At 36.9% G+C, this 24599-nt stretch overlaps 1 protein-coding gene across 10 annotated transcripts in view; it reads right to left on the bottom strand.

The window, feature by feature from the left end:
* Positions 1-2551: 2551 nt before the first annotated feature.
* strn3 (striatin, calmodulin binding protein 3) overlaps positions 2552-24599 on the bottom strand; it is a 40030-nt gene continuing 17982 nt past the window's right edge. Inside the window, exons 4-20 of one of the 10 annotated variants that reach the window (XR_008599948.1) lie at positions 23956-24034; positions 23134-23295; positions 22648-22786; positions 22429-22564; positions 21321-21460; positions 21058-21236; positions 19713-19760; positions 18285-18406; positions 17971-18138; positions 16712-16852; positions 16520-16627; positions 16317-16403; positions 15621-15869; positions 9050-9471; positions 3606-3855; positions 3480-3524; positions 2552-3337 (exon numbers count right to left, since the gene is read on the bottom strand). Coding sequence is in view for 1 of the 10 variants with exons in the window: in XM_023274403.3 (XP_023130171.2) it covers positions 15700-15869; positions 16317-16403; positions 16520-16627; positions 16712-16852; positions 17971-18138; positions 18285-18406; positions 19713-19760; positions 21058-21236; positions 21321-21460; positions 22429-22564; positions 22648-22786; positions 23134-23295; positions 23956-24034 (1679 nt within the window). In the remaining 9 variants the exon portion in view is untranslated. Of the gene's footprint in view, positions 3856-9049; positions 9472-10653; positions 15870-16316; positions 16404-16519; positions 16628-16711; positions 16853-17970; positions 18139-18284; positions 18407-19712; positions 19761-21057; positions 21237-21320; positions 21461-22428; positions 22565-22647; positions 22787-23133; positions 23296-23955; positions 24035-24599 lie in introns of those variants that run through there. The other 9 variants (XR_008599946.1, XR_008599947.1, XR_008599942.1 and 6 more) reach the window with 9 other exon arrangements.

Genomic DNA, 24599 nt, shown 5'->3' with positions numbered 1-24599 from the left:
TCAGTTTTCTAGATTTCAAAACTGGATAATCTGAGTTGACTTGAAACAGGAAATCAAACAAAATGTCTTCACAAACATAGAACACTCACACACTCTGTATATAAAGTACTCAATAATACTACAAACTCGTGTACATAAAAGACTCGTAATCACCAAAAACTTCTTTTTCTATTCAAGTTTTCTTTGAGCTGTTGGGAAATTATTAACAATGGATCAATATTATCAACAGTAAATCCAGAATCAATCAGTCGTCACTGATTCGCTGAACGTCATTACAGCTGATAATAATAATAAAATGAGCATTTATTAAACCAATTTTCTCATTTAGCCCTCAGAGTTTAAAAACAAGCCTGAAGCACAGAATTGATTACTAAGGGAGAAAAACCTATTTTTTATTCGAGTTGTACCTCAACAAATCAGTTAAATGTTATTAGAAGAAATTTTACTTTTCTGGTTTAATTTGTAAATTATGATAACAAGAAAATGAGCCCAAACATTGAAGAAAAAAAAAACATCACAATTTTTAAAAAATTCTCATTATCATGAGAAACATGTCATAATTAAATATAAAATAAATAAAACCTGTATCTCATAATTCTGAGCTGCAAAACCAGAAATCTATTCTAAACTTCAAAGTCTTCTTATAATAAATGAGAAATTCTTAGTTTGTTAATTGCAGTTAATACAAGAATTACAAGGAAGCAAGCTGATAATTAAATCTTATAATTATTGTCATGTACATCAAATAAATTCAGTGCTAAAATGGAACAAAGTTTACTTTTCAGGATTCATCTGGTATAAGAAAAAAAAACATTTAACAGGTCTGGATCTTGTAATTACACAAAAAAAATTATGTGAAAAATGTCAAATTGTGAATTATTTTTCTAGTTATTAGCAGATTTATAATTAGAGGAAAATTAACCCACGACTTCCAAGAAACTATTTCAAAATAAAGATGCTTTTAATTAAAAGATTTCATTTTTGCAAAATATAGTTTTGTCGGTAGAATTCTTTTTTACATAAACTACATTAATTACATTTCATTTGTTCTATTTCTTAAATCCAAATGAATTTTAGTTATTTTTTTCCAGTGGACGGTGAACGAGTGATTTTAAATCCATTAAACTTCTTTTAGGTGTGATTTCAGGAAATTTAACTCACTTTTGGTGCAATTGAGACAAAAAATCTGTTTTAAGTTTCCTGAATCTCCTGCAGAAAAATGAAGAAAACCTTAAACTGCATGTTATTTTTCTGATGGTTAAATGAAATCGTTTCTGGTTTTATCCGACATATTTTCATCTATAAATCATGCTGCAGCTCAATAACTCTCCTGATGTACATTTTAAAACCTGCAGATTCTGTTTTTATTCTTTCATCTGTCATCTTTCAGTGACTCAAATATTTACTTTAACTTTAAAAATGTTAATTTAAACTCATCTTTGGTTATTTTACGAGCAGATTCTGAGGGAATCTGAATAATAAGGACCAAAGTTTTTCTATTTGACCGTCTGGAAACAACTTTTTCTTTCATGTTTCAACTTTAATAAACTCTCATTTACGGTTAAATATCATATTTTATGTTAGAATGAGTGAATGTGAATCAGAATCAAGAGGAAATATGTTTGTTTAATGCTGTGGATTTCTACTGCAGGCGTCACGGTGGAAAAAAGTTATGCTCACAGAAGAAAATTAGTGCATTGATAAAACATGTTCAGTGATTTTATTGGTATTTTAATATTTTTCAAACTAGATGAAGTCTGAAGTGTTTGTTACTTTCATATTTTTATAAGTAAAAATACCAAAAAAGGTGTGAATCATAAAAATTCATGTGAATTTTATTAGAGTCTGCATAGACACCAGTTACTGCTATGCTAGTTAGCTTTTAGCAGGACTACTTTATCTGCATTATGATTATAAAACCTAATTTATGTAACAAATCTAATTTTAATCTGTTGAAGCATCAAAACTAAGTTTTCAAACATCTAAAAACAGAAAAAAGCAGCTGAATTAGCTTCTGCTAAGGCTAAAAGCTAATGTTTAGCTGAAATAGCTTGAGTGCACTAACTGCAGTTTTTTTTTTGTTTTGTTTTGTTTTTTTTTACATCTTTTCAGGCTATTTTCTTTAGCCATTACAAATATTACATTATAACATGATTTTATGGGGAGATAAAACACTTTGAATTAAATGATTGTTTAGAAAATGATCAGAAAAGGAGAAACTTCATACAAGGCTTGAAGTTAGCTGTTAGCATTGATTAGCTTGTGCACTTTTGACCTATTTCCAGGATGTTTTTTCACCAAATATTCCAAATTATATGCTATAACATGTTTTATGGAGAGGTATGATGTTTTAAAGTCATTTACTTTGGTCACACAAAGCAGCAAAACTTAGCTTTTAAAAATTAGCAAGAAGGCTAAGGTATTTTAGCTAGCTTGAATGCAGTCACTGCTTTTTATGTTATCACCTTAAAATATCATAAATTATATGATAAAACCTGTTTTAATGAGATCATTAAAAATACTGTTACTGTGCTGAAGTTTTTTCTTTCAAAAAAGAGTTTGTTTTTTACGGTAAATGGCTGATTAGCAAACAATCAAAAAATCTATCGTCATTCACATAAATATTACATTTCATGGTTGAAACTTTTCAAAGGTGAATATTTGCAGCTTGTACTCATTTTGAATATTCATGTCGAATAACAAATTACATTTTTAGGGTATTGGAGTGAAATCTAGCTCTTTTAAATGACTAAACAAGGAAAAAGGGGCTAATTTAGCTTTAGCTTAGGCTAACGGGAACTACAGATTTATTTTATTTCCCTATTTTTAAATGACTTACAGTTAAATTAGATGTTAAAAAGTCAGTTGCTGTTTTTTTCTATAAATGTTTCTTTATAAATTAAAATTTTACTTCTAAAATAAAGGAAATAATCAGAAAATGAGTCATCATTTAATTAAATACTCCTCATGGTTTTAATTTTACTTGGTTGGTTTTCTGGTTTTCAGCTTCTCCTTATTTCAGATATTTATGTTGAAAAACGAATTTTTATGCTTTTTTAAACACTGTAACGAGTTCTTAGTGAGATTTAATGTTAAAATGTTGCATAAACTTTTCATCTGATGGTTTCAGCTTTATGTATTTTATCTCACACCAAATTTTTAAATGTTTTGTTGGTCAGATTAAACAAAATATTAGAAAATGTCACTTTAACAGTGATTCTATTTTCATACACTTGTGATCAATACAGTTATTGATCTGATCCAATAATCAGCAGAGAACTTTCTGCTTTTCATACTTTAATTAAATTTACCTGTGTGATTTTTTCCTTCGTGTCACCTGTCAGGATTCACATCAGCCAGAAGAATATTTGAAACATGTTAATTATAATCTTTAAAAGGTTTATTTTGAAGTTAAACTGACTTTCACTGAAATAATCTGAAACCTGCATCACAGGATGAGTTTAAAGGGTTAATGTTACCTGTGGAATCCAGGTGTTTCCATGGTCTTGTCCAGATGTTTCCAGCTGCTGGAACAATTAAAAAAACATGAAAAATCAGACTTATTTTCTGTGTGAATGAAACATGCGATGGGATTCGGTTGTTACCTGATGATTCTGTCCTTTTCTTCTGTATTTATTTCTTGTTTCCAATAAAGATTAGTTGTTTTTACCAGTTTGCCCTGATGTTCATGTTACAGCGGCGCCACCTGCTGTCCAACAGACACACAGAATTAACTTTCACACCTGTTTCTACTGGATCAGCAGCTCTCACCTGCAGGTTCAGGTTTAAATTTGGCGTTTCTGGACGTAAACCTGAATCTGAAGACTGTTCAGGAGGTGCTGCAGTAGCTGAAAACTGGAAAGAGACACAGACGTTAGAGATCCATTGTGTGGGACTAGAAGTCTGTATCCCTTCTTCCATACATGAGACTCTGAGTAAGACTGGATGGTTCAAGGAGTGAGGACACCTTCTGTCCTCTGCTGATACGACACCTCCGGAGGGTTCAGCACACTGCAAAAACTCTAAATCCTACCAAGTCTATTTGTCTTATTTTTAGTCAGTCAGTCACTTGATTTAAGATAAAGTCACTTAACAAGAGACATTTCAGCAGATGGAGGGACTTGTTTTAAGACAATGCATCTGAAATATCTTGTTAAGTCAAACAATCTTGAAATTATCTTGTTTTGAGTTGAATTTTACAAGAAACATTTGAAAATGTAGAAAAATTAAAATATTTTCATAGTGAAACTTCTGATGTCCACATTTTCAACATTTTTGGGAAATCTTTGAACATTTTTTGGTGGAAAAAAGAAATAAAATATTAAAAATGTTTCTTAAAAACATTCACAAAAAAATCAACCAAAATCCAGTGAATTTTGCTGGATTTTGGTTGATTTTTATGTGAATGTTCTTAAGAAAATATTAATTCAATTCAATTCAATTCAATTTTATTTATATAGCGCCAATTACAGTCAAATTGTCTGGAGACGCTTTCCAGAACCCATATGCCTGAACCCCCAGAGCAGCCCTAAGGAGACAGTGGCAGGAAAACACCCTTTTAACAGGGAAAAAAACCTGGAGCAGAACCCGGCTCTAATGTGGGGGAACCATCTGCTGCTGGAAGGAGGGTTGAGAGGGACAGAAGAGGTAGAGAGGTAGAGATAGAGAGGTGGAGATAGAGGGGTAGAGATAGAGGTAGAGGGATACAGATAGAGGGGTAGAGATAGAGAGGTGGGGGGTGGGACACAAGGACCATAAAACACAGCCACACATCTGAAGCATCCAGCATCCAGCTCTGGGACCAGGGACACTCGGAGAAAGGACACAGAAAGAAACAGAGTGAATGTAATGCAATAATGGTATATATAGTAAATACATAGGTAGTTAGAGAAGGGCTCAGTGCATCCAGAGAGGTTCCCCAGCAGCCTAGGCCTATAGCAGCATAACTAGGGGCAAACTAAAGGGACGTCAAGAGGGGAAGTCAGTTTTGCAAATGAAAACACCAGCTCACCCCGTCAGGGTCCCCCAGTCAGTCCTAACTATAAGATTTGTCAAAAAGGAAGGTTTTAAGCCTGGTCTTAAAATTAGAGAGGGTGTCCACCTCCAGAACCCAAACTGGGAGCTGGTTCCACAGGAGAGGTGCCTGATAACTGAAGGCTCTGCCTCCCATTCTACTTTTAGAGATTCTAGGAACAACAAGTAAGCCTGCAGTCTGAGAGCGAAGAGTTCTGCTAGGGTAATATGGTACTATCAGGTCTTTAAGATATGATGGAGATTGGTTGTTAAGAGCTTTATATGTCAGAAGAAGGATTTTGAATTCTATTCTAGATTTAACAGGGAGCCAATGAAGAGAAACCAATATAGGAGAAATATGATCTCTCTTGCTAACTCCCGTCAGTACTCTGGCTGCAGCGTTTTGGATCAGCTGTAGATGTTTCAGAGAGCTATTGGGACAACCTGATAATAAGGAATTACAGTAGTCAAGCCTAGAAGTAACAAATGCATGGACTAGTTTTTCTGCATCACTCTGAGACAGGATGTTCCTGATTTTCACAATATTTCTCAGGTGGAAAAAGGAAGTCCTACAGATTTGTTTTATGTGCGAGTTAAAGGACACGTCCTGGTCAAAGATAACACCGAGGTTTGTCACAGTAGTACTGGAGGCCAATGTAATGCCATCCAGAGTAACTATATGCTTTGAAAGCAATTCTCTAAGATGTTTGGGGCCAAATACAATGACTTCAGTCTTGTCTGAATTTAGTAGTAAGAAATTATAGGTCATCCAGGTCTTTATGTCCTTAAGTCAATCTTGCAGTCTAGCTAGCTGATTAGTTTCATTTGGCTTCATAGATAAATGCAATTGAGTGTCGTCAGCATAACAATGGAAATTAATACAGTGCTTCCTAATAATGTTGCCTAAGGGAAGCATGTATAATGTGAACAGTATTGGTCCTAAGACAGAACCCTGAGGAACTCCATGATTAACCCTAGTATGCTCAGAAGAGTCATTGTTGACATGCACAAACTGGAACCTGTCTGATAAGTAGGATTTAAACCAGTCCAGTGCTGTCCCTTTAATGCCAATACAATGTTCTAGTCGCTGTAATAAAAGTTTGTGGTCGATTGTATCGAATGCTGCACTAAGGTCCAACAAAATAAGTATAGAGACCAGTCCATTATCTGACGCTATGAGAAGGTCATTAGTAACTTTCACCAGAGCTGTTTCTGTGCTATGATGCACTCTGAAGCCTGACTGAAACTCTTCAAACAGGCTATTCCTTTGTAAATGTTCATATAATTGATTTGCAACTGTTCTTTCTAGAATTTTGGAGAGAAATGGGAGGTTGGAAATTGGTCTATAGTTGGCTAAAACATCTGGATCTAGAGTGGGCTTTTTAAATAAAGGTTTGATTACAGCAACCTTAAAAGCCTGTGGTACATAACCTGTTACTAGAGAGAGATTAATCAGATCTAACATTGAGGAATTAATTAAAGATAAAGCCTCCTTGAACAGTCTAGTTGGGATAGGATCTAAAAGACATGTTGATGATTTGGATGTAGAAACTATTGAAATGAGTTCAGAGAGATGTATGGGGGTGAAAAATTCTAAATATCCATCTGGTCTTACAGCCAATTCTAAAGTATCTGTACTCGATGATACATCTGTGACATTTGCAGGAAGGGCCAGATTAATTTTTTCTCTAATCGTAATAATTTTATTTGTAAAGAAGCTCATGAAGTTGTTACTGCTCAAAGCTAAAGGAATACAAGGTTCAACAGAGCTCTGACTCTGATTAGAAGTTTTACTGATATATATGGAATCACTTTAGATATTTTTAGGATTTTTTTGGAAGATTTTTACTAATTTTTTGAAAATATTTACAAGAATTTTCTTGCCAAATTTGGGGGATTATAAAAAAAAATAAAACGTTTAAGGGAAAGTTTTAAGGAATTATTGAAATTTTCTTCCTGAAGGTTTTGCAAATTTGCAGAAATTTGGGGAATTTTTTTCTGAATTTTTGGATTTTTTTTCAGACAAGGAAACTACATTTTTTGATGACCATGAATGAGGACAGTAGGAGGGTTAATACAGTGGCATGAAAAAGTATCTGAACCCTTTGGAATTTCTCACATTTCTGCATAAAATCACCATCAAATGTGATCTGATCTTTGTTAAAATCACACAAATGAAAAAACAGTGTCTGCTTTAACTAAAACCACCCAAACATTTATAAGTTTTCATATTTTTAATGAGGATAACATGCAAACAATGACAGAAGGGGGAGGAATAAGTAACTGAACCTTCTGCCTAAGGAGACTTTGAGAGCAATTAATACCAATTTTTACCAAATAATTTAAGTCAGGGGTGTGTCCAATCACTGAGGAGTGGCTTAAAGCTGCCTTGCCCACTATAAAACACACACCTGGTAAGAATTGTGTCTTGATGAGAAGCATTGTCTGATGTGCACCATGGCTCGCTCAAAAGAGCTCTCTGAAGACCTGCGATCAAGAATTGTTGATTTGTATAAAGCTGGGAAAGGTTACAAAACCATCTCTAAAAGTCTGGATGTTCATCAATCCACAGTTAGAGAAATTGTCTACAAATGGAGAGAGTTTGACACTATTGCTTCTCTCCCAAAGAGTGGCCGTCCACCAAAAATGACAACAAGAGTTCAGCACAGAATGCTCAGAGAGGTAAAAAAGAACCCTAGAGTGTCTGCTAAAGACTTACAGAAATCACTGGCACAGTCCAGTATCTCTGTGCATACATCAACAATATGTAAAACACTGGCCAAGAATGGTGTTCATGGGAGGACTCCATGGAGGAAGCCACTGCTGTCTAAAAAAAACATTGCTGCATGTTTAATGTTCACAAAAAGGCACTTGGACACTCCACAGAACTTCTGGCAAAATATTTTGTGGACTGATGAAAGGAAAGTTGAATTGTTTGGGAGGAACAGACAACGTCATGTATGGAGGAAAAATGGAACAGCTCACCAACATCAACACCTCATCCCCGCCGTGAAGCATGGTGGAGGGAGCATCATGGTTTGGGGCTGTTTTACTGCCTCAGGGCCTGGACAACTTGCAATCATTAATAGAAAAATGAATTCAAAAGTTTATCAGGATGTTTTGCAGGAAAAGCTGAGGCTATCTGTCAGACAGTTGAAGCTAAAAAGAGGATGGATGCTGCAACAGGACAATGACCCAAAACACAGAAGTAAATCAACTTCAGAATGGTTTCAGAAGAACAAAATACATGTTCTGGAGTGGCCAAGTCAAAGTCCTGACTTGAACCCCATTGAGATGCTGTGGCATGACCTCAACAGAGCGATTCATGCCAGACATCCCAGGAATCTGACTGAACTGCAGCAGTTTTGTAAAGAGGAATGGTCCAAGATTGATCGTGATCGATGTGCCAGACTGCTCTGCAACTACAGGAAACGTCTGGTTGAAGTTATTGCTGCCAAAGGGGGGCAGCCAGATATTAAATGTGAAGGTTCAGTTACTTATTCCTCCCCCTTCTGTCATTGTTTGCATGTTATCCTCATTAAAAATATGAAAACCTATAAATGTTTGGGTGGTTTTAGTTAAAGCAGACACTGTTTTTTTCATTTGTGTGATTTTGACAAAGATCAGATCACATTTGATGATGATTTTATGCAGAAATGTGAGAAATTCCAAAGGGTTCAGATACTTTTTCATGCCACTGTACATCTCAGATTAGGAGGTTACATGAAAGCAAAAATCTATTTTTGAGTGAAAAACTGCTATTTTTTTTAGCATGTCTGGCTTATTTTAAGACACCTAAGCTTGACAATCCTAATGTAGCTTCAAATAAGTTTTCCCAGCTAATTTTAAGATCTCAATATTCTAAATATCATCTTATTTCTAGAAATCTTACCAAGACATTTTTCACTTGTTCTACTGGCAGATTTTTTCACTTATTTCAAGGTAAAAGTTCCTTGAAATAAGTTTTCTTGTTTTGAGAGGATCATTTTTTCCAGTGCAGAATCCCAGGTTCACCCCCTAGATGCCATCTACTCACCTGAAGGTCCAGCTGGAATCCTTTCTCTTCATCCACAGCCACTGACTTCCCTTTTCAGCGGCTCTGGAGAGGTCCTTGATCTCCTGCTGGTGGACCCTCCCTTCTATCTCCTGGAGAAGCCTGGATGTCCAGGTGGCTGCGAGTCCTCTGCAGCCTACTTCCACTGGTCGGACCTTCACCTTCCAGCCTCGCTGTCTGCATCGGCAGAAAGCTCCGTATATCTCAGCTTCTTGCGCTCATAGACCTCCTCTACTGATCTCCACCAGCACACTGTGGGCTCCATGATGTAGACGTGGATAAGTGAAGCTGAGCGTAGCACCAGGTCTGGTCGCAGGTTGGAGGATACGGTAGAGCTTTAGGTCCAGGTCCAGGTCCAGGTCCACCAGCAGCTTCCAGCTCCTCTCAGCTGCCCAGCATCTGGTCTGGAGGTGGCAAGAAAGACTCGACCCTCAGCCTCTCAGATAAATGTCGCTTGTTGCCTCCACAATACATATATATATACTTTTTGTAATTAGACATGAAATCTGCCATTTAACAAATGTGTAAAATTATAGAATCAACACTTTTCTTCACAAAATAGATAAATTTTCCATATTTAAAATACATTTTCTAGCCTAAAATTGTACACGAGATTGTGCTTTTTGGCTTTCTAATGTTTGATAAAGTTCATTTACATGTAGAAACAATAAAATCATCTATATTTTACAGTAAATATATGTATAATTAGATAGCTTACTAGATAGATGATATATTTCACAAGAAATTATTATTAAACTGACAGTTTACAAATGTTAATAAATATACATTGATGAAAACATTTCAGCACTTTTTTTGGAATTACATAAGAAATTTGCAATTTAACAAACAAATATGTGGAAAATTATAGAATAAAGTCTTTTTTCTTTTAAATGTCACTAATTGTACCTAATTTTAGAAATATATTTACAGCATTACACCTGAATTTAATAGTTTCATTAAATAAAAAGGAAATATTGCAAAATTACAAAAAAGTTGGATCTTTAATGTCAAAAAAAGTAAATTTTCTTTAAAAAGAAAGTAATCTGATGGTTATTTACAGTTAGTTTGTTATTGTAATTTCGCACTGATATTTTTCAAAAATAAGGGAAAAATAAACCAGTTTCTTATTTCACATATTAATATTCTTTGGTATTTTGAAAGCGGAAAGAAATCAGCAAAATCATGACAGATTCTGTGAATTCCCATATGTTTTTAGTGTAGACAGTATTAAAAAAAAACATTTTTTTAATGTAAATAATGTGTTTTGTTTCGTGTCTCAATGTGTTTCTATATGTTTGTCAGAACAATTCTGTCAGATTTTTTATGATTTTACACAAACATTTAAGATCATTAATGTGAAAATCTGTTATTTTTCTGCTGCTAATTTTGCTGATTTTCAACAGCAGATGTGGAAAAAATAAAGACATGAATGGAAAAGAAGCAGAATTTTCCTTTTTCCTTTAAATAAATCACCGTGTGAGGATCCCAGCAGACAGACGTGAAGGTTTTTCCACATTTAAACCACCTGAGTGGTGAATAAATACCTTGAGACGAGCTGCAGAATGAAGACAGAGCGTCAGCGTCTGTACAGTTACACCATTTAATAGTTATTATAGACATTTTATATACATTTCAACAGCTGTATTCTGCTATGTGGTACAGTCTTTAAAATCTGCTGTTCATAGTTTGGAAATCAAAAAAAAAAAAAACTTACAAAACTCATCAAAACTCGCAAACTGATCAGAACTTTTTTTTCCCATTTTTCTGGAAGACTAGAAAAAATACTTTTATTGTATTAATCATGCAGTACACAAACAGGAAGTTACACAGGAAGTCGCAGCGTCGGTGGAGAGAAAACAAATAAACCGTTTGTTTGTGAAAGAAAACGTGATCAGAACGAACTGCTGCCATGACAAGGGAGCAGCCAATCAGACGGCAGCTTTCAGACCGACTCCTCCAGGAGGCCTCTGATTGGACCGTTTCACTTCCTGATAAATAAGTTAAATCTGCTGCGACGAAGACGAACATCGATGAAGATGAAGAGGAGGAAGAGGAGTCTCTGCTGCGTTCAGGGACCAATAACCAGCTGGAAAACTGGAAACTCACTGGTTTATTACTGGGAAATGCCGTAAAACTCAACTGGTTTATCGTGTTTCTGCTGTTGTTTCATTTATTTTATTGTTTTTACTTTATTTTATCTGTTTTATGGTTTTCGTTCATCCGTCCAATGATTTTAAACAATAATATTTACTCAGATTCTTAATGTTTTTATAACATTTTCTCATTATTTATTACTAAATATTAAATTATTCTTGTTATTTGACCAAATATGCAGATTTCTTTAATGGGAAAAAAAACTATTTTTGAAGAGAAATGTCAAAGATTGCTTGTGAGGAAAGAGGCATCACTCTTACATTTTCAATTCTGTCGTATTTTATCTTTATTTTTAGATTTTGGCAGCTTTGGGGGATTTTACGTTACAATATTTAGAAAAGACTTGCCAAACTCCTTAGAGCTGCACTGATGCCTTCAAACTTATGGTTCATTTAAAACAAAGTCTGTATTAATTTAATGAACTTCAATAGTGCCATTGTTTTCTAAAAAAGCATACAGTCGGCTATATTTTCTTGACGCTAACCTGATTGTTTTTATGATAAAACAGTTTTTCATTCCACTGTTAGATGTTTTATGTTAAAGAGTTATTTGGACATTGGTTTAAGCTAATTTTTAAAAAAATTTATGTTCGTATTTACACTAAAATGATAAACTTTCTCTTTGTTTTATGGCAAAATTAGCATCTTTTAGCTGATTTGCTAACATTAGGGCTTTTTACACACTTATTTTCACATTAAAGTTTGGTAAAAGCAAAATTTTTGTGAATTTTATGTTTGTATTTACGGCAAAACGATAAACTTTCAATGTGTTTTATGGGAATATTAGCATTTTTAAGGTAATTTGCTAACGTAAGATATTGTTTTATGCTAACATTAGGGTTTTTCCACACATTTTTTTTTTCACATCAAAGTTGAGTTTTGTTTCTGCAAATGGTAAGAATTAATGTTAGAAAAATAAGAGTTTTTCATGACAAGCATGAATGTTTTTATGTCTGATAGCTTTTGGTTTATGCTAGCACTGCGTTAAACCAACATTAGCTTTATTATGAAAATGTTTTTGAACTAATGCTAGTGTTTTTTTTATTTAAACCAACAGACTTCTTGCTGTTTTTAGATTCTCCGTTGGTTTCACGTTAGCTAAGCTACTAGCTGCTGCTTCATGCTATAATATGTGCTATTTTAGCTTTTAGCAGCTAGCCACAGCTAACACAAGTTTATAAAGGGTAAAACAGATTTCTGGATGGAGAAAATATTTCTATAAAAGCGTTTTCTTTCCTCCTGCTGCTACATGGTCTTCCTGTTTGAAAGTTGATGAATTATTAGATTTAGTTTGATATTTATTTAAATCACAGCTCATCTTCCTCCTCTTCCTCCTCAAACACTGTCGACCTATCAGACGGAGGCAGTTTCTGTGAGTCACCATGCGATGGGAAACAGGAAGTAGATGGGCGGGGCCACGGGGGTGACGGACTGGACGGTGGGAGGAGCCAGAGTCGTCCTCGGTGCCGAACATTTATAAAAAAGGATTATAAAAACTAGATTTATTTTACACAAACAGAAAATACTACAGTAACGTCTGACCCTCCGTCGCTGGGCTCTGATTGGCCCACCAGGGGCTGAGGTCAGGGAGCACGAGCCAATCAGCTGCTCTCAGAGAGACACAAACAGGAAATCTGAGTTTCAAACCGTCGCATTGGGAAAGAAAACCAGCAGCATTTAGCGTTCCTGCTCGTCCGGATTTAACCATAAAAATGGTACAAAAGTTAAAATCTGACCAAGATTTTAATTATTAAAAACAGAAAAACAGTTCAAACGTCAGATGTTCTGTTTCTGAGGCTTAAAGGAAAAATCCCGCTCATGTTCTGCTCAGTTTGTTTTCCTTTTAGCTGAACTTCCTCTCAGCTTCGACGTTTTACTGAATTTAAAACCAGCTTATTGTGATTTCAGGAACATTTTCCAGCAAGAAACTGGAGAAACTCAGACTTTATGAGTGAACTGGCAGTGGAAGTCTGGTGAACTAACCTCGAACTGGATCATCAAAACAGTTCAATTTGAAAGAAAATAACAGATTCAGTGATTTTAGCTTCATAAATGTGAATATTTTCTGGTTTATGACAGTAAACACGACATTTTCCATCATTTTAGGAAAAAAAATAAGCCATTCGATTCGTCCAGTGCGCCTCTCTCTGTGGTTATAATTGTGTTGATTTTAGCATGAATTTAATCTGTATTTTAGCCTCTTTAGGGCAAAAACTGATAATCAGCTGATAATTTCTTTAATTTATTTTGGTGTTTCGTCTCTAAAATGTCCATGGTAACCAACTAGAGCTTCATTCTTAAAGGACAAACGATCTGAATTCAGTGACTTCAGCTTCTTAAATGTTAATATTTTCTGGTTGATGACAGGAAACTGAGGATCTTTGGACTAAAACAGACATTTTAGAACCAAACAGTTGATCGATTCGTCCAGTGAGACTCTCTCTGTGGTTATATTTGTGGTGATTTTAGCATGAATCCAAGAGAAACTACAATTTATTCTGTATTTTTAGCCTCTTTAGGGCAAAAACTGACAGTAATTTTCATTGTTGATTAATGAGCTGATTATTTTTTGGATTTATTTTATTGTTTTGTCTCCAAAATGTCCCATGATGGTTAAAATGTCCATCAGTGGGTTAAAACCAAATATAATGTCGTCTTTAATTTATCTACCAGTTAGAAACTCAGAGCAGCAAGAATTAATCAATTAACCGACAATTATTGACTATTTTGATAATAAATTAATCATTTTGAGCAATTTTTTTTTTATTAAAAATAGTCTAAATTTGTGATTTCAGTTTCTCAAAATGTGATTATTTTCAGTTTCTTTCCTCCTCTACGTCAGTAAACTGAAGATCTTTGGACAAAACAAGACATTTAAGACACTTTTCACCATTTTTAACATTTTAGAGCCAAACTACAAACCGATTAACTGAATATTTCAGTGTTCTGACTTCTGCTGCAAATGAAAACGTCTTCAGAAACACATTAAACACAAATTTAAACCTTCCTTAGTTGTGTTTATGTCTGTTTTCTCATTGAACTCAATGCTAGTATCTGATTACTGATGACATTTAATTTTTACTGCATCTGGTGTTTGTTTTTCTGTTTTTATTGAGTCAAAAGTCTCAAAGTCACTTTTAAACTTTATTTTTATTTTTTCTGTTAAAAAATTTTTTCACCCTTGTATATATTGTAAATAAAGCTGCTGTAACAATGTAAATTTCCCCTGGAGTGGGGAGAAATAAAGAACTTTATCTATTATCTATTAAATCAAACCTTGAATATGTTGTTTTCATGAAACCGGAGATCGAATTTGAAGTAAATTTCAAAATAAAAGTAGTCTCGTTATGGAATAAACTGGGCTGTGTGTTCTGGTCAGAAGGTGGCGCTGTGGGCTACATGGCTGCAATAAACAGTCTGTCTGCAGTATTTTTATGGTCAGAAAGGTGTAAATTTATCCACAATTTGTGCTCAGAAATTCTACAAATGAATTAAAAACCCTTCAGGAGGCTCAAACCATCAAAAGTTCACATCAAGTTCTGCTCAAACTGTCTCTGATTTACATGAAACTTTTATTTTATCATGAACTCTGTATATTTAAAATAGTATTTATGAAATTTTAATCTTGAAATATCAAATACTTTCTGAGATAACAATGTTTTTTATTTAGGTTTTGTTTGAACACGATAAAAACCTGAATTTTTCTCTTATTTCTCATCATGTCACTGATTCTGAATCTGGAATATAGAAAATAAAATCATCTGATTACGGCTGAGTGACAATATAAAGAAAAATAATGAAAAATTCCAGGTTTGAGCTCATAATAACTAAATATTAATTAATAATACAGAATTATGTTTAGTTTAAGTCACAATAAAACAAAACTAAACATGTAGAATATTTTAATGTGAAATACTTGGTCACAAAAATCCCCCAAATGTGGATTTTTAAAAGAAAAAAACGTCTCAGAAAGAATTTGAGGTGAAGCTAAAACTTCCTGTTTTAAATCGTCAGAGTTTAAGATAAAAGTTTGGATAAAATCAGAGATATTTAAGCAGAAGGACTCAAAGCCGCAGGGTTTTTTGGCGGATTTTTCCTTTAATTCTCTCGTCTCTGCTGTTGGGTCACACTAGTGTTAACGGGGCCTGTGGGGGCGGGGCCTGTAGGGGCGGGGCCTGTAGGGGCGGGGCCTGTAGTGTCGGTACAGGTGAGCTGTTCACCTGCGGGTGTCTTCAGTCGGCCGCAGCTCTTAACTTAAACCGTGTGTGTGTGTGTGTGTGTGTGTGTGTGTGTGTGTGTGTGTGTGTGTGTGTGTGTGTGTGTGTTCAGTCGCCATGGAGATCCGTCACCTCCAGTCTCTGCTATTACTCTGTGATCCGTGTCCAGACACCTGAACACACCTGAACAGACGACCTCTCTCTCTCTGTGTGTCTGAGTCTCTCGCCCGGCGGTCCTCCTCCTTCTTCTTCTGCTCCTGGATTAGACGTAGACCCTGGCGAGGGCGTCGGCGCCGGCCGAGGCGATGTAGGCCTTGGAGGGGTGGAAGGCCACGTCGTAGATGGCCTCCTCGCTCTTCTTGCGGTGAGCCGTGATCTCCTGGACGCAGGTTTTACTGTCCAGGTTCCACAGACGCAGCGAGCAGTCGTGACCTGGAGAACAAATGTCAAAATGCATCAGCGTTTCTGGGAAAAAAAACTGATTATCAGCCGGGTGACGAAGCTTTCTGCAGTTTCTAGAACTAAAAATGTATTTAAGAAAACAACCTGACAGCAAAAGAATCAAACAGACGATAAAAACTGAAATTATAAAAATTATGAATCGATTCACAGCTCTACGTTTCTTCAGAACTTCAAAGCAAATAAAAACTATTTCCTGTAATATTTCAGGTAATTGTTCATACAGCAACCACAAATACAAAACAACCACAAAAACACATTAAATGTCACGAAAAACACAAAAAATGACTAGAAAGGGACAAAAAACAACCACAAAGAGACACAAAACAACCACAAACACACAAAATGACCAAAAGACACAAAACGAGGACAAAGAGACACAAAACGAGGACAAAGAGAGGTTTATTTGAACAGACTTACTGCCAGACATCAGGTAGATGCCGTTGGGATCCACAGCCAGACTGGTCACTGCGTCCAGGTGAGCCACCATGGCATGAATCACTTTACCTGCACGACACACAGTCAGACACACATTTTTCTTGTGGAAATAAAGCCTATCAGAGCATGTTTACGTGCACATGTTTGAATGTTGACGTGTGAACAGATGACCTCTGTGGACCGACCTGACTTGTTGTCGTAGAACTTGATGTGTCGGTCTTCGTGGGCGCTGATGGTGACGGGCAGCGTGGGATGACTCACCACCTTGTTGATATGATTGGACCCCGGCAGCGCTGGAGGATAAGAAGAATAATAATCATGTGAACACGTGTTTAAATCATACGTGACTCCGTCAGCGTGTCCGTGTGCTTCCTTACTGCCGTCTCCCTGCCCCTTCAGCACCAGTGCATTCTGGGAAGTCTCCAGGTCATAAATCACCACGTCTCCGCTGCTGAAGGACGCCACCATGTGGGCGGGGTCGCAGCCGTTAAAGTCCACCGACGTGGGGACGCCGTGCTCTGAGACAGACAGACAGATAGACAGGTGTTACCATGGTGACCAGCGTCCTGCAGGTGATGCGCAGAAAATACTACTAAAAGGCTTGAAAAAACATTTGACAGAAATGTTAGATACCACTAAAACTTAAATATGAGTGAAACAGCAGAAAAAAGTTAATAAAATATCGAAAAGAAAAAATAAAAACACTTAAAATTTAAAAAATGTTAATAAATAACTTGAGTAAATATCCTAAAAATCTTTATAAAGTGTTAGAAAATATTGATTAATCATCAGGAAACATTCCCGAGAAAAAAGGTGGAACGTCCTCCTGCAGGTGAACGTCCTGCAGGTGAACGTCCTCCTGCAGGTGAACGTCCTGCAGGTGAACGTCCTGCAGGTGAACGTCCTGCAGGTGAACGTCCTCCTGCAGGTGAACGTCCTCCTGCAGGTGAACGTCTTCCTGCAGGTGAACGTCTTCCTGCAGGTGAACGTCCTGCAGGTGAACGTCCTGCAGGTGAACGTCCTGCAGGTGAACGTCCTCCTGCAGGTGAACGTCCTGCAGGTGAACGTCCTGCAGGTGAACGTCCTGCAGGTGAACGTCCTCCTGCAGGTGAACGTCTTCCTGCAGGTGAACGTCTTCCTGCAGGTGAACGTCCTGCAGGTGAACGTCCTGCAGGTGAACGTCCTGCAGGTGAACGTCCTCCTGCAGGTGAACGTCTTCCTGCAGGTGAACGTCCTGCAGGTGAACGTCCTGCAGGTGAACGTCCTGCAGGTGAACGTCCTGCAGGTGAACGTCCTCCTGCAGGTGAACGTCCTCCTGCAGGTGAACGTCTTCCTGCAGGTGAACGTCCTCCTGCAGGTGAACGTCCTCCTGCAGGTGAACGTCTTCCTGCAGGTGAACGTCCTCCTGCAGGTGAACGTCCTGCAGGTGAACGTCCTGCAGGTGAACGTCTTCCTGCAGGTGAACGTCTTCCTGCAGGTGAACGTCTTCCTGCAGGTGAACGTCTTCCTGCAGGTGAACGTCCTGCAGGTGAACGTCCTGCAGGTGAACATCTTCCTGCAGGTGAACGTCGTCCTTGTGGACATCGTCCTCCAGGTGGACACTGTCCTGCAGGTGGCGCTGTGTTTGGTGTCTCACCTCTGTTGGCGTTGAAAGTGCTGATGCAGGGGTTCTTCTCTGTGGGGTTCCAGAGTTTCACCGTTCCGTCGGCTGAGCAGGACAGGAGGCGGTTCTTGATGCCGCTGTAAGCCAATCCCCACACGCCGTCCGTATGACCCGTCCATGAGCCCGCCAACACGCTGGGATCTGATTGGACGAGAGGACAAAGATGGGAGGAGCCTCGTGTTTATTATCTTTATGAGAAATATTCTGGAGTCTAAACACTTTCAAAGACATTTTTGTAATGCTGAGACATGAATTAAAGGAGAAGACGTTAGCTTTTGTGTCCGTACCATAGGTGTCATAGGGGTCGACGTTGGAGCTCGGGATGTTCCACCACTGGATGGTCGAGTCGATGCCGCCGCTGAAGCACTGCTCACCGCTGGAGGTCATCGCCAACGACAACACCGGACCACTGGAGACAGACAGGAAGTCGTGATTACACCGAGTTTAAACTGGTCTGTTTGGGACAAATCAGCTGTCATGTTTATTATTATTTTACCCGCAACCGTTTCCTGATGAATAATCAATGTTTTCTAACACTTTAGAAAGATTTTTAGGATTTTTACTCAAGTGATTTATTAACATTTTTCTGAGATATTATTGTTTTCTAGCATTTAGAAATATTTTTCTACATTTTTCAGATATTTTCTCAACATCTCACTGATGTCTTATAAATATTTCTCAGACATTTATTCATTGGTTCATTCTTTCTGATATTGTATTACCATTTTTCAGATTTTTTTGGCATATTTTATAAAAGCTTTCTTCAGATAATTTACCAAATTCTTTTCCGCCAGTTTACAATAAATTTTCTGATGTTTTATTTAAATGTCTCTGAATTTTTAAATTTTTTTTTAGACATTTTCCTGATATTTTTGACATTTTATATTATATTTATTTATATTTCATTACTATTTATTTGACATTTTCTTACTTTCATAAATATTTTCTGACATTCTTCATACATGTTTTAATGTTTTATTATTAATTTCGAGACATTCTCATATCATATTTTTGAATGTTTGTAAACTTTTTACTGATTTTTTTCCAGTTATTTTATATTTCTATACAATCTTTCGACATTATATGCTTCTGACGCATTTCTAGCATTTCATTTCATTTGTTTTGCATCTTTTTAAGATATTTTGAAGACATTTTCTGCTGTTTTTATCACAATTACATATGCAGAAGTACGTACACAACATACAAGGAATTTTGATTTGGCTGTTGCTTTCACTCTAGGAATAAGGAAAAGAGAATAATAAAATAACTGTAGACAAAAAAAATAGAGATATTTACACATCTAGAAAAGAATAGTAAAATGACAACAGGTAAAATAAGCGTAGTTTAAAAATCAAAGTATATTGCAAATACTGCAAAAATATTGTACAGGTGCACAAAGTTAAAAAGTTTTACTCATATTTATGTTTTATTTATACATTTATGGACTATATTAACATTTATGACAAAAAATGTTCCTAGCATTTAAAAATATTTATAAAAACACGTGTTTCTGGTATTTTACTGACATTTTTCTTCAATTTTTTCTGCTCGACTGCAGGTTGTCAACTTTTAATTAGTCTCAGCAGCGGATCAGAGCTGAACTAAATCTGTGGTTTAGGTTTATTTTGTACTTTAGTTACTCATAAAAGCTGAACCTGATGAAGGATTTGAAGATAAAAACTGCAGAGAGTTTAACATTGTGTTCATTTACTCACACGTGGGCTCTGAAAGTGTAGACGGGCTCCACATCAAAAGAGGCACTTCTGGAAAACAGGAAATAAAACTGTTATTTAACATCATCATCGTCGTCCTCACACCGCCTCTTCGTCTCTGCTGATGTTTAAAGAGCTGCAGAGAGGCTGAGCTCTGATTCGACAGTAAATCCTGGAGGGAATTCTTTGCAGGGATTAAATGTGCGACACTGAAACGTCTGTTTGAAGTTCGGCTTCTCACAAAATGAGATGCAAATACTGAAGGATGGCGACTGAATTTTCCTCCGAGGAGACGAGAATCCAGGAGCCTCAGGATGACGAGGAAACACTGAGGGAAAGTTTCTGTTTAAATCTGAGGCATAAACTACTAAATATAGAGTTAGCAGCAGCAGCTAACGTGCTAACAGGAAGAGTTAAAGCTATAGGTGTGTAGCGGTGTTCGTGTGTCCAGAGTTCTGAACTACGAAGCCAGTTCAACATAGTCAGACTTTCTTTAAGTGCATAAATGTAAAGTTACCATGGAGATCTAGCTCCACAGCATCGGTTACCATGGAGATCTAGCTCCACAGCATCGGTTACCATGGAGATCTAGCTCCACAGCATCGGTTACCATGGAGATCTAGCTCCACAGCATCGGTTACCATGGAGATCTAGCTCCACAGCATCGGTTACCATGGAGATCTAGCTCCACAGCATCGGTTACCATGGAGATCTAGCTCCACAGCATCGGTTACCATGAAGATCTAGCGCCACAGCATCGGTTACCATGGAGATCGAGCTCCACAGCATCGGTTACCATGGAGATCTAGCAGATTACACTTTTGTGATACTGAAAATTCTGACTTTAGGTTCAACATACCTACTAATCTGCTAATCTCACTTCGTAGTTCAGAACTCTGGTGTTCATTTAAAGGTGTGTAGTGGTGTAGTTTGTGTCCTGGTGTTCATTTAAAGGTGTGTAGCGGTGTAGTTTGTGTCCTGGTGTTCATTTAAAGGTGTGTAGCGGTGTAGTTTGTGTCCTGGTGTTCATTTAAAGGTGTGTAGCGGTGTAGTTTGTGTCCTGGTGTTCATTTAAAGGTGTGTAGCGGTGTAGTTTGTGTCCTGGTGTTCATTTAAAGGTGTGTAGCGGTGTAGTTTGTGTCCTGGTGTTCATTTAAAGGTGTGTAGCGGTGTAGTTTGTGTCCTGGTGTTCATTTAAAGGTGTGTAGCGGTGTAGTTTGTGTCCTGGTGTTCATTTAAAGGTGTGTAGCGGTGTAGTTTGTGTCCTGGTGTTCATTTAAAGGTGTGTAGTGGTGTAGTTTGTGTCCTGGTGTTCATTAAAAGGTGTGTAGCGGTGTAGTTTGCGTACTTTTTGGCAGGGACGGTCTTGGTGAGGTTCCACAGTTTGAGCGTGTGGTCCTCGGACACGGTGACCAGGCAGGGCTCCACCGGGTGGAAGGCCAGCGCTCGGACGCCGTCGAAGTGGCTGCGCAGCGTGTACTTGGGGTTCCAGGTCTTCCTGAACGAAGACTCCTTATTGGACGGCAGCTGAGGGCGAGAAAAGACGACGGTTTAGTGGTTGTATTAATTAATCTGCGTCTCAAGCTGCTGCTGTGTTTGTCGTTTCCTCACATCGTAGCCGTAGTCGGCCTCGTCGTTGGTGACGGTGAGGTCGGCGAGGTCGCCCAGACCCAGGACGCTCTCCAACACGTCATCTGAACCCCCCAGCAGGAAGGATTTACCCCCGCCGGTGGGAAACGGTAGAGGCTCCGCTGCAGAGACACAATTTTATACATTTAACAGTCAGAAACACTCAACCAGTCATTGATAATGAGGGAAAACAGAAATTGGAGCCTTTATTATAGTAAAATACAATATTTTTCATTGAGAAAAAAAAAAAAACATTTTGATTCAGCTTTTTAACCAAAACTAAAACAAAAACAATTTTTTAGATTAATTTAGGACAAATCTTGCATCACTCTTTTCTGTCCAAACAGGATCTGATTGGTCCTCCTACACAATAATAGAATATCTGATTGGCACATTAATCTTTGTGTTTTCAACTTCAATGTCAAAGGCATGTTTTGTTTAATAAAATTATCAAAATGACAATCTATCAGCCAGAAGAATTTCAACTTTCCTACAGTCTTTGAACTCCTCATCTGGGACATAAAAGTAATCTGAAATTTAGCTTAAATCATTTTAATTTTAATGCCTCATTTAGACCAAGACAAAATAGTTTTCAACAAACTTAACATTTTCTGACCCTTTACTAATATTTCTCAAAATTTCTATTAATATATTTCAGAATATTATTATATATTATAAAATTAATAGTATTTACTATATTAATAGCATTAAGTAATATAAATATTATATTAATATTATTTATTATTTTTGGTCATTTTCTTCATTTTTTTTCCCTGTAACATTTTAATCTTTTTTTTTTATCATTTATAATAGTGCATGTATAATTTTATTTATTTATTTTTACAATTTGTACATGTTTTGGATATTTACTTTACTAATTTATTAATTTTGGGGGGAATTTTATTGCTATTTCCCTGCATTATTTGTCACAGTTTGTGATTATTTGTCAGATTATTTGTGATTATTTGTCAAATTAGTGATTATCTCTCAGATTATTAGTGATTATTTCTCAGATTATTAGTGATTATTTCTCAGATTATTAGTGATGTTTTTGTCAGATTATTAGTGATTATTAGTGATCGGTCCTCACCCCACTCCGTCCCGTCTCCGGAGCTCCGGGCCTCTCCGGCTCCTTCTCCGTCTTCGGCCGTCACCAGGAAGTCGAACTCCTTCAGAGCCTCCTCGGTGTCGGCGTCGTCCTCCGAGGCCAGACCTTCGTTTCCCACCTGGAGGAAGAGGAGGAGCTCAGCCAGGTGATGAAGGAGGAGGTGATGGTTTTTTACCTCTGGTCTGCCAGCTCTGAACTCACCTTGGTCTTGTGTTTCTTCGCTCTGTGGTGTTTGTCGGTGCTGATGTCGTCCATCAGGTCTCCCTCCTCATCCTCGTCTTCGTCGCTGTCCTCTGCGTTCTCCAGGAAGTTGAACGTCTCCAGAACGTCACCTGGACTCCTGGAAAAAACAAACACACCTGATTGCTCCTGGTTTACTGCTGTTGTGGGGACTCTGATGTGTTCTTTCCAGGATAAATCTAATGTACATCAATGGAAACACAGACACATACTTTTATTTTAAGATAAAACTTTATCAATCCTAAAGGAGAATCTACTGACAGATGTTGATCAGGAAACAAAATTTAAATAATATCAGAAAAAATATATAATATATATAAAATATTATAGATTACTGAATATAAAACAAGTAGTATTTGCGATGATACTGTGGTAGTAAGGTAGTGTGTATATCCCCATACGTGTGTGTGTGTTGGTGTGGTTCACTATGTGTGTGTTTTAGTGCACCTCTTGCTGTCCTTGTGGCGCTCCGTCCCGTTGATCAGGTGCTGCAGGTTCTTGTTCTCCACGGATCCGTTCTGCTCAGAACCCGACAGGCCGAGCAGCGAACGGACCCTCTGAGTACGAACGTCTAGGATGGTGTCGGTGTATCCCACCTCCTGCAGGTACCTGAACGCAACACAACACACACACATAGTTTAATGTCACAGGAAAGTGTATTTTTTATTTGGTGTTTCTGCTAATTAATGACAAACTGACAGACTGCAACTGTGATACCAAATACATTGTTTTGTTAAAAGTATATTGTATTTGGTAGAACAGATTTTTATTTTGATTTGTCATAACTGTGTAAATTATACTGATCATGATCAGTGTTATCATTTTCCCTCATGTATTTCCTGTGTGTCAGTTTTTAATTATGTCACTTTAGGACTGTCTTATCAGCTTGTCAGTCATCAGTAAAACGTTTAAATAACATCTGCAACGTCCGAAAAGTGAAGCAAAAATAACGTTTGATCGACTGTTTGCAAACTCTCACGTTTAAGAAGCTGAAACAATCAAACATCAGATTATCTGCTTAAAAAGTAACATTGAAAATGAGAGAATTATTACAACAAACTGTTGCAGCTCGAACATGGACTCATTAAAAAGGTGCAAAAATGGAATTCAATTTCTAAATGTTTGACAGAAACAGAGAACCTGAGTTGTTTTCTTTTCTTATATGATGAAATTTAGTCTTAGTAGTTGTACTTTAAACTAAATTCTGCTGATTTCCAGGTTTTCCAGCTGCTGTTATCTCCATGTGATAAACAGTTAAAAAGTTCTCACTGTCTGAGTAGCTGCCGTCCTTGTTTCCAGGTGAGCTGACTGTTGGCAGGAACAGCAGAGACCTCTGAGTCTTTGGTGTCTGAAACAAAAACAGAAAATAAGACTGGTTCAGCGCCACCTGCTGGTTACAGAGACAAATAAAACACCTTCAGTTTATTCAGACATAGATAAGCAGTTATCTAAATCATTCAGGTTGGAAGCAACTGCAAGTGTAAAGAGTCATTTTAGATCTGAGATCTGCTGCTGATGGTGAAAGAAAGAAAAGCTTTTAGCAACTGAATAAAAATGTTAATAAAGATGAAGTAATGTCGATGACCTGCAGTGGCAACCTGGAAATAAGTTGAGCAGCAGACGATAAAAAAATGTTAACAAAATGTACAAAAAATTTGACAAAATCTAAACAATTTCAGTTAAAACAAATGTTCAGACCATACAAAAAATGTAAAAAAAAAATTAAAAGGAAAGAAAACATGAATGAACATCTAAAAAAAATTTTTTTAAAAATGCAGAGAACGTTAAGAAAATAGCAGAAAAATATAATAACACCCTGTCCCAAATAAAGTCAGGAAAACATTAGTAAAATATCAGAAAAATGGTAATAAAATTTGCTGAAAAAAGTTCAGTGTTCTCAAAAATAAATAAAA

The sequence above is a fragment of the Amphiprion ocellaris genome, chromosome 20 (genome assembly GCF_022539595.1).
Source record: "Amphiprion ocellaris isolate individual 3 ecotype Okinawa chromosome 20, ASM2253959v1, whole genome shotgun sequence".
Lineage (NCBI taxonomy): Eukaryota > Metazoa > Chordata > Actinopteri > Pomacentridae > Amphiprion > Amphiprion ocellaris.
The sequence above is the reverse complement of the archived record's forward strand: the minus strand, read 5'-3'. Positions and strand labels throughout refer to the sequence as shown.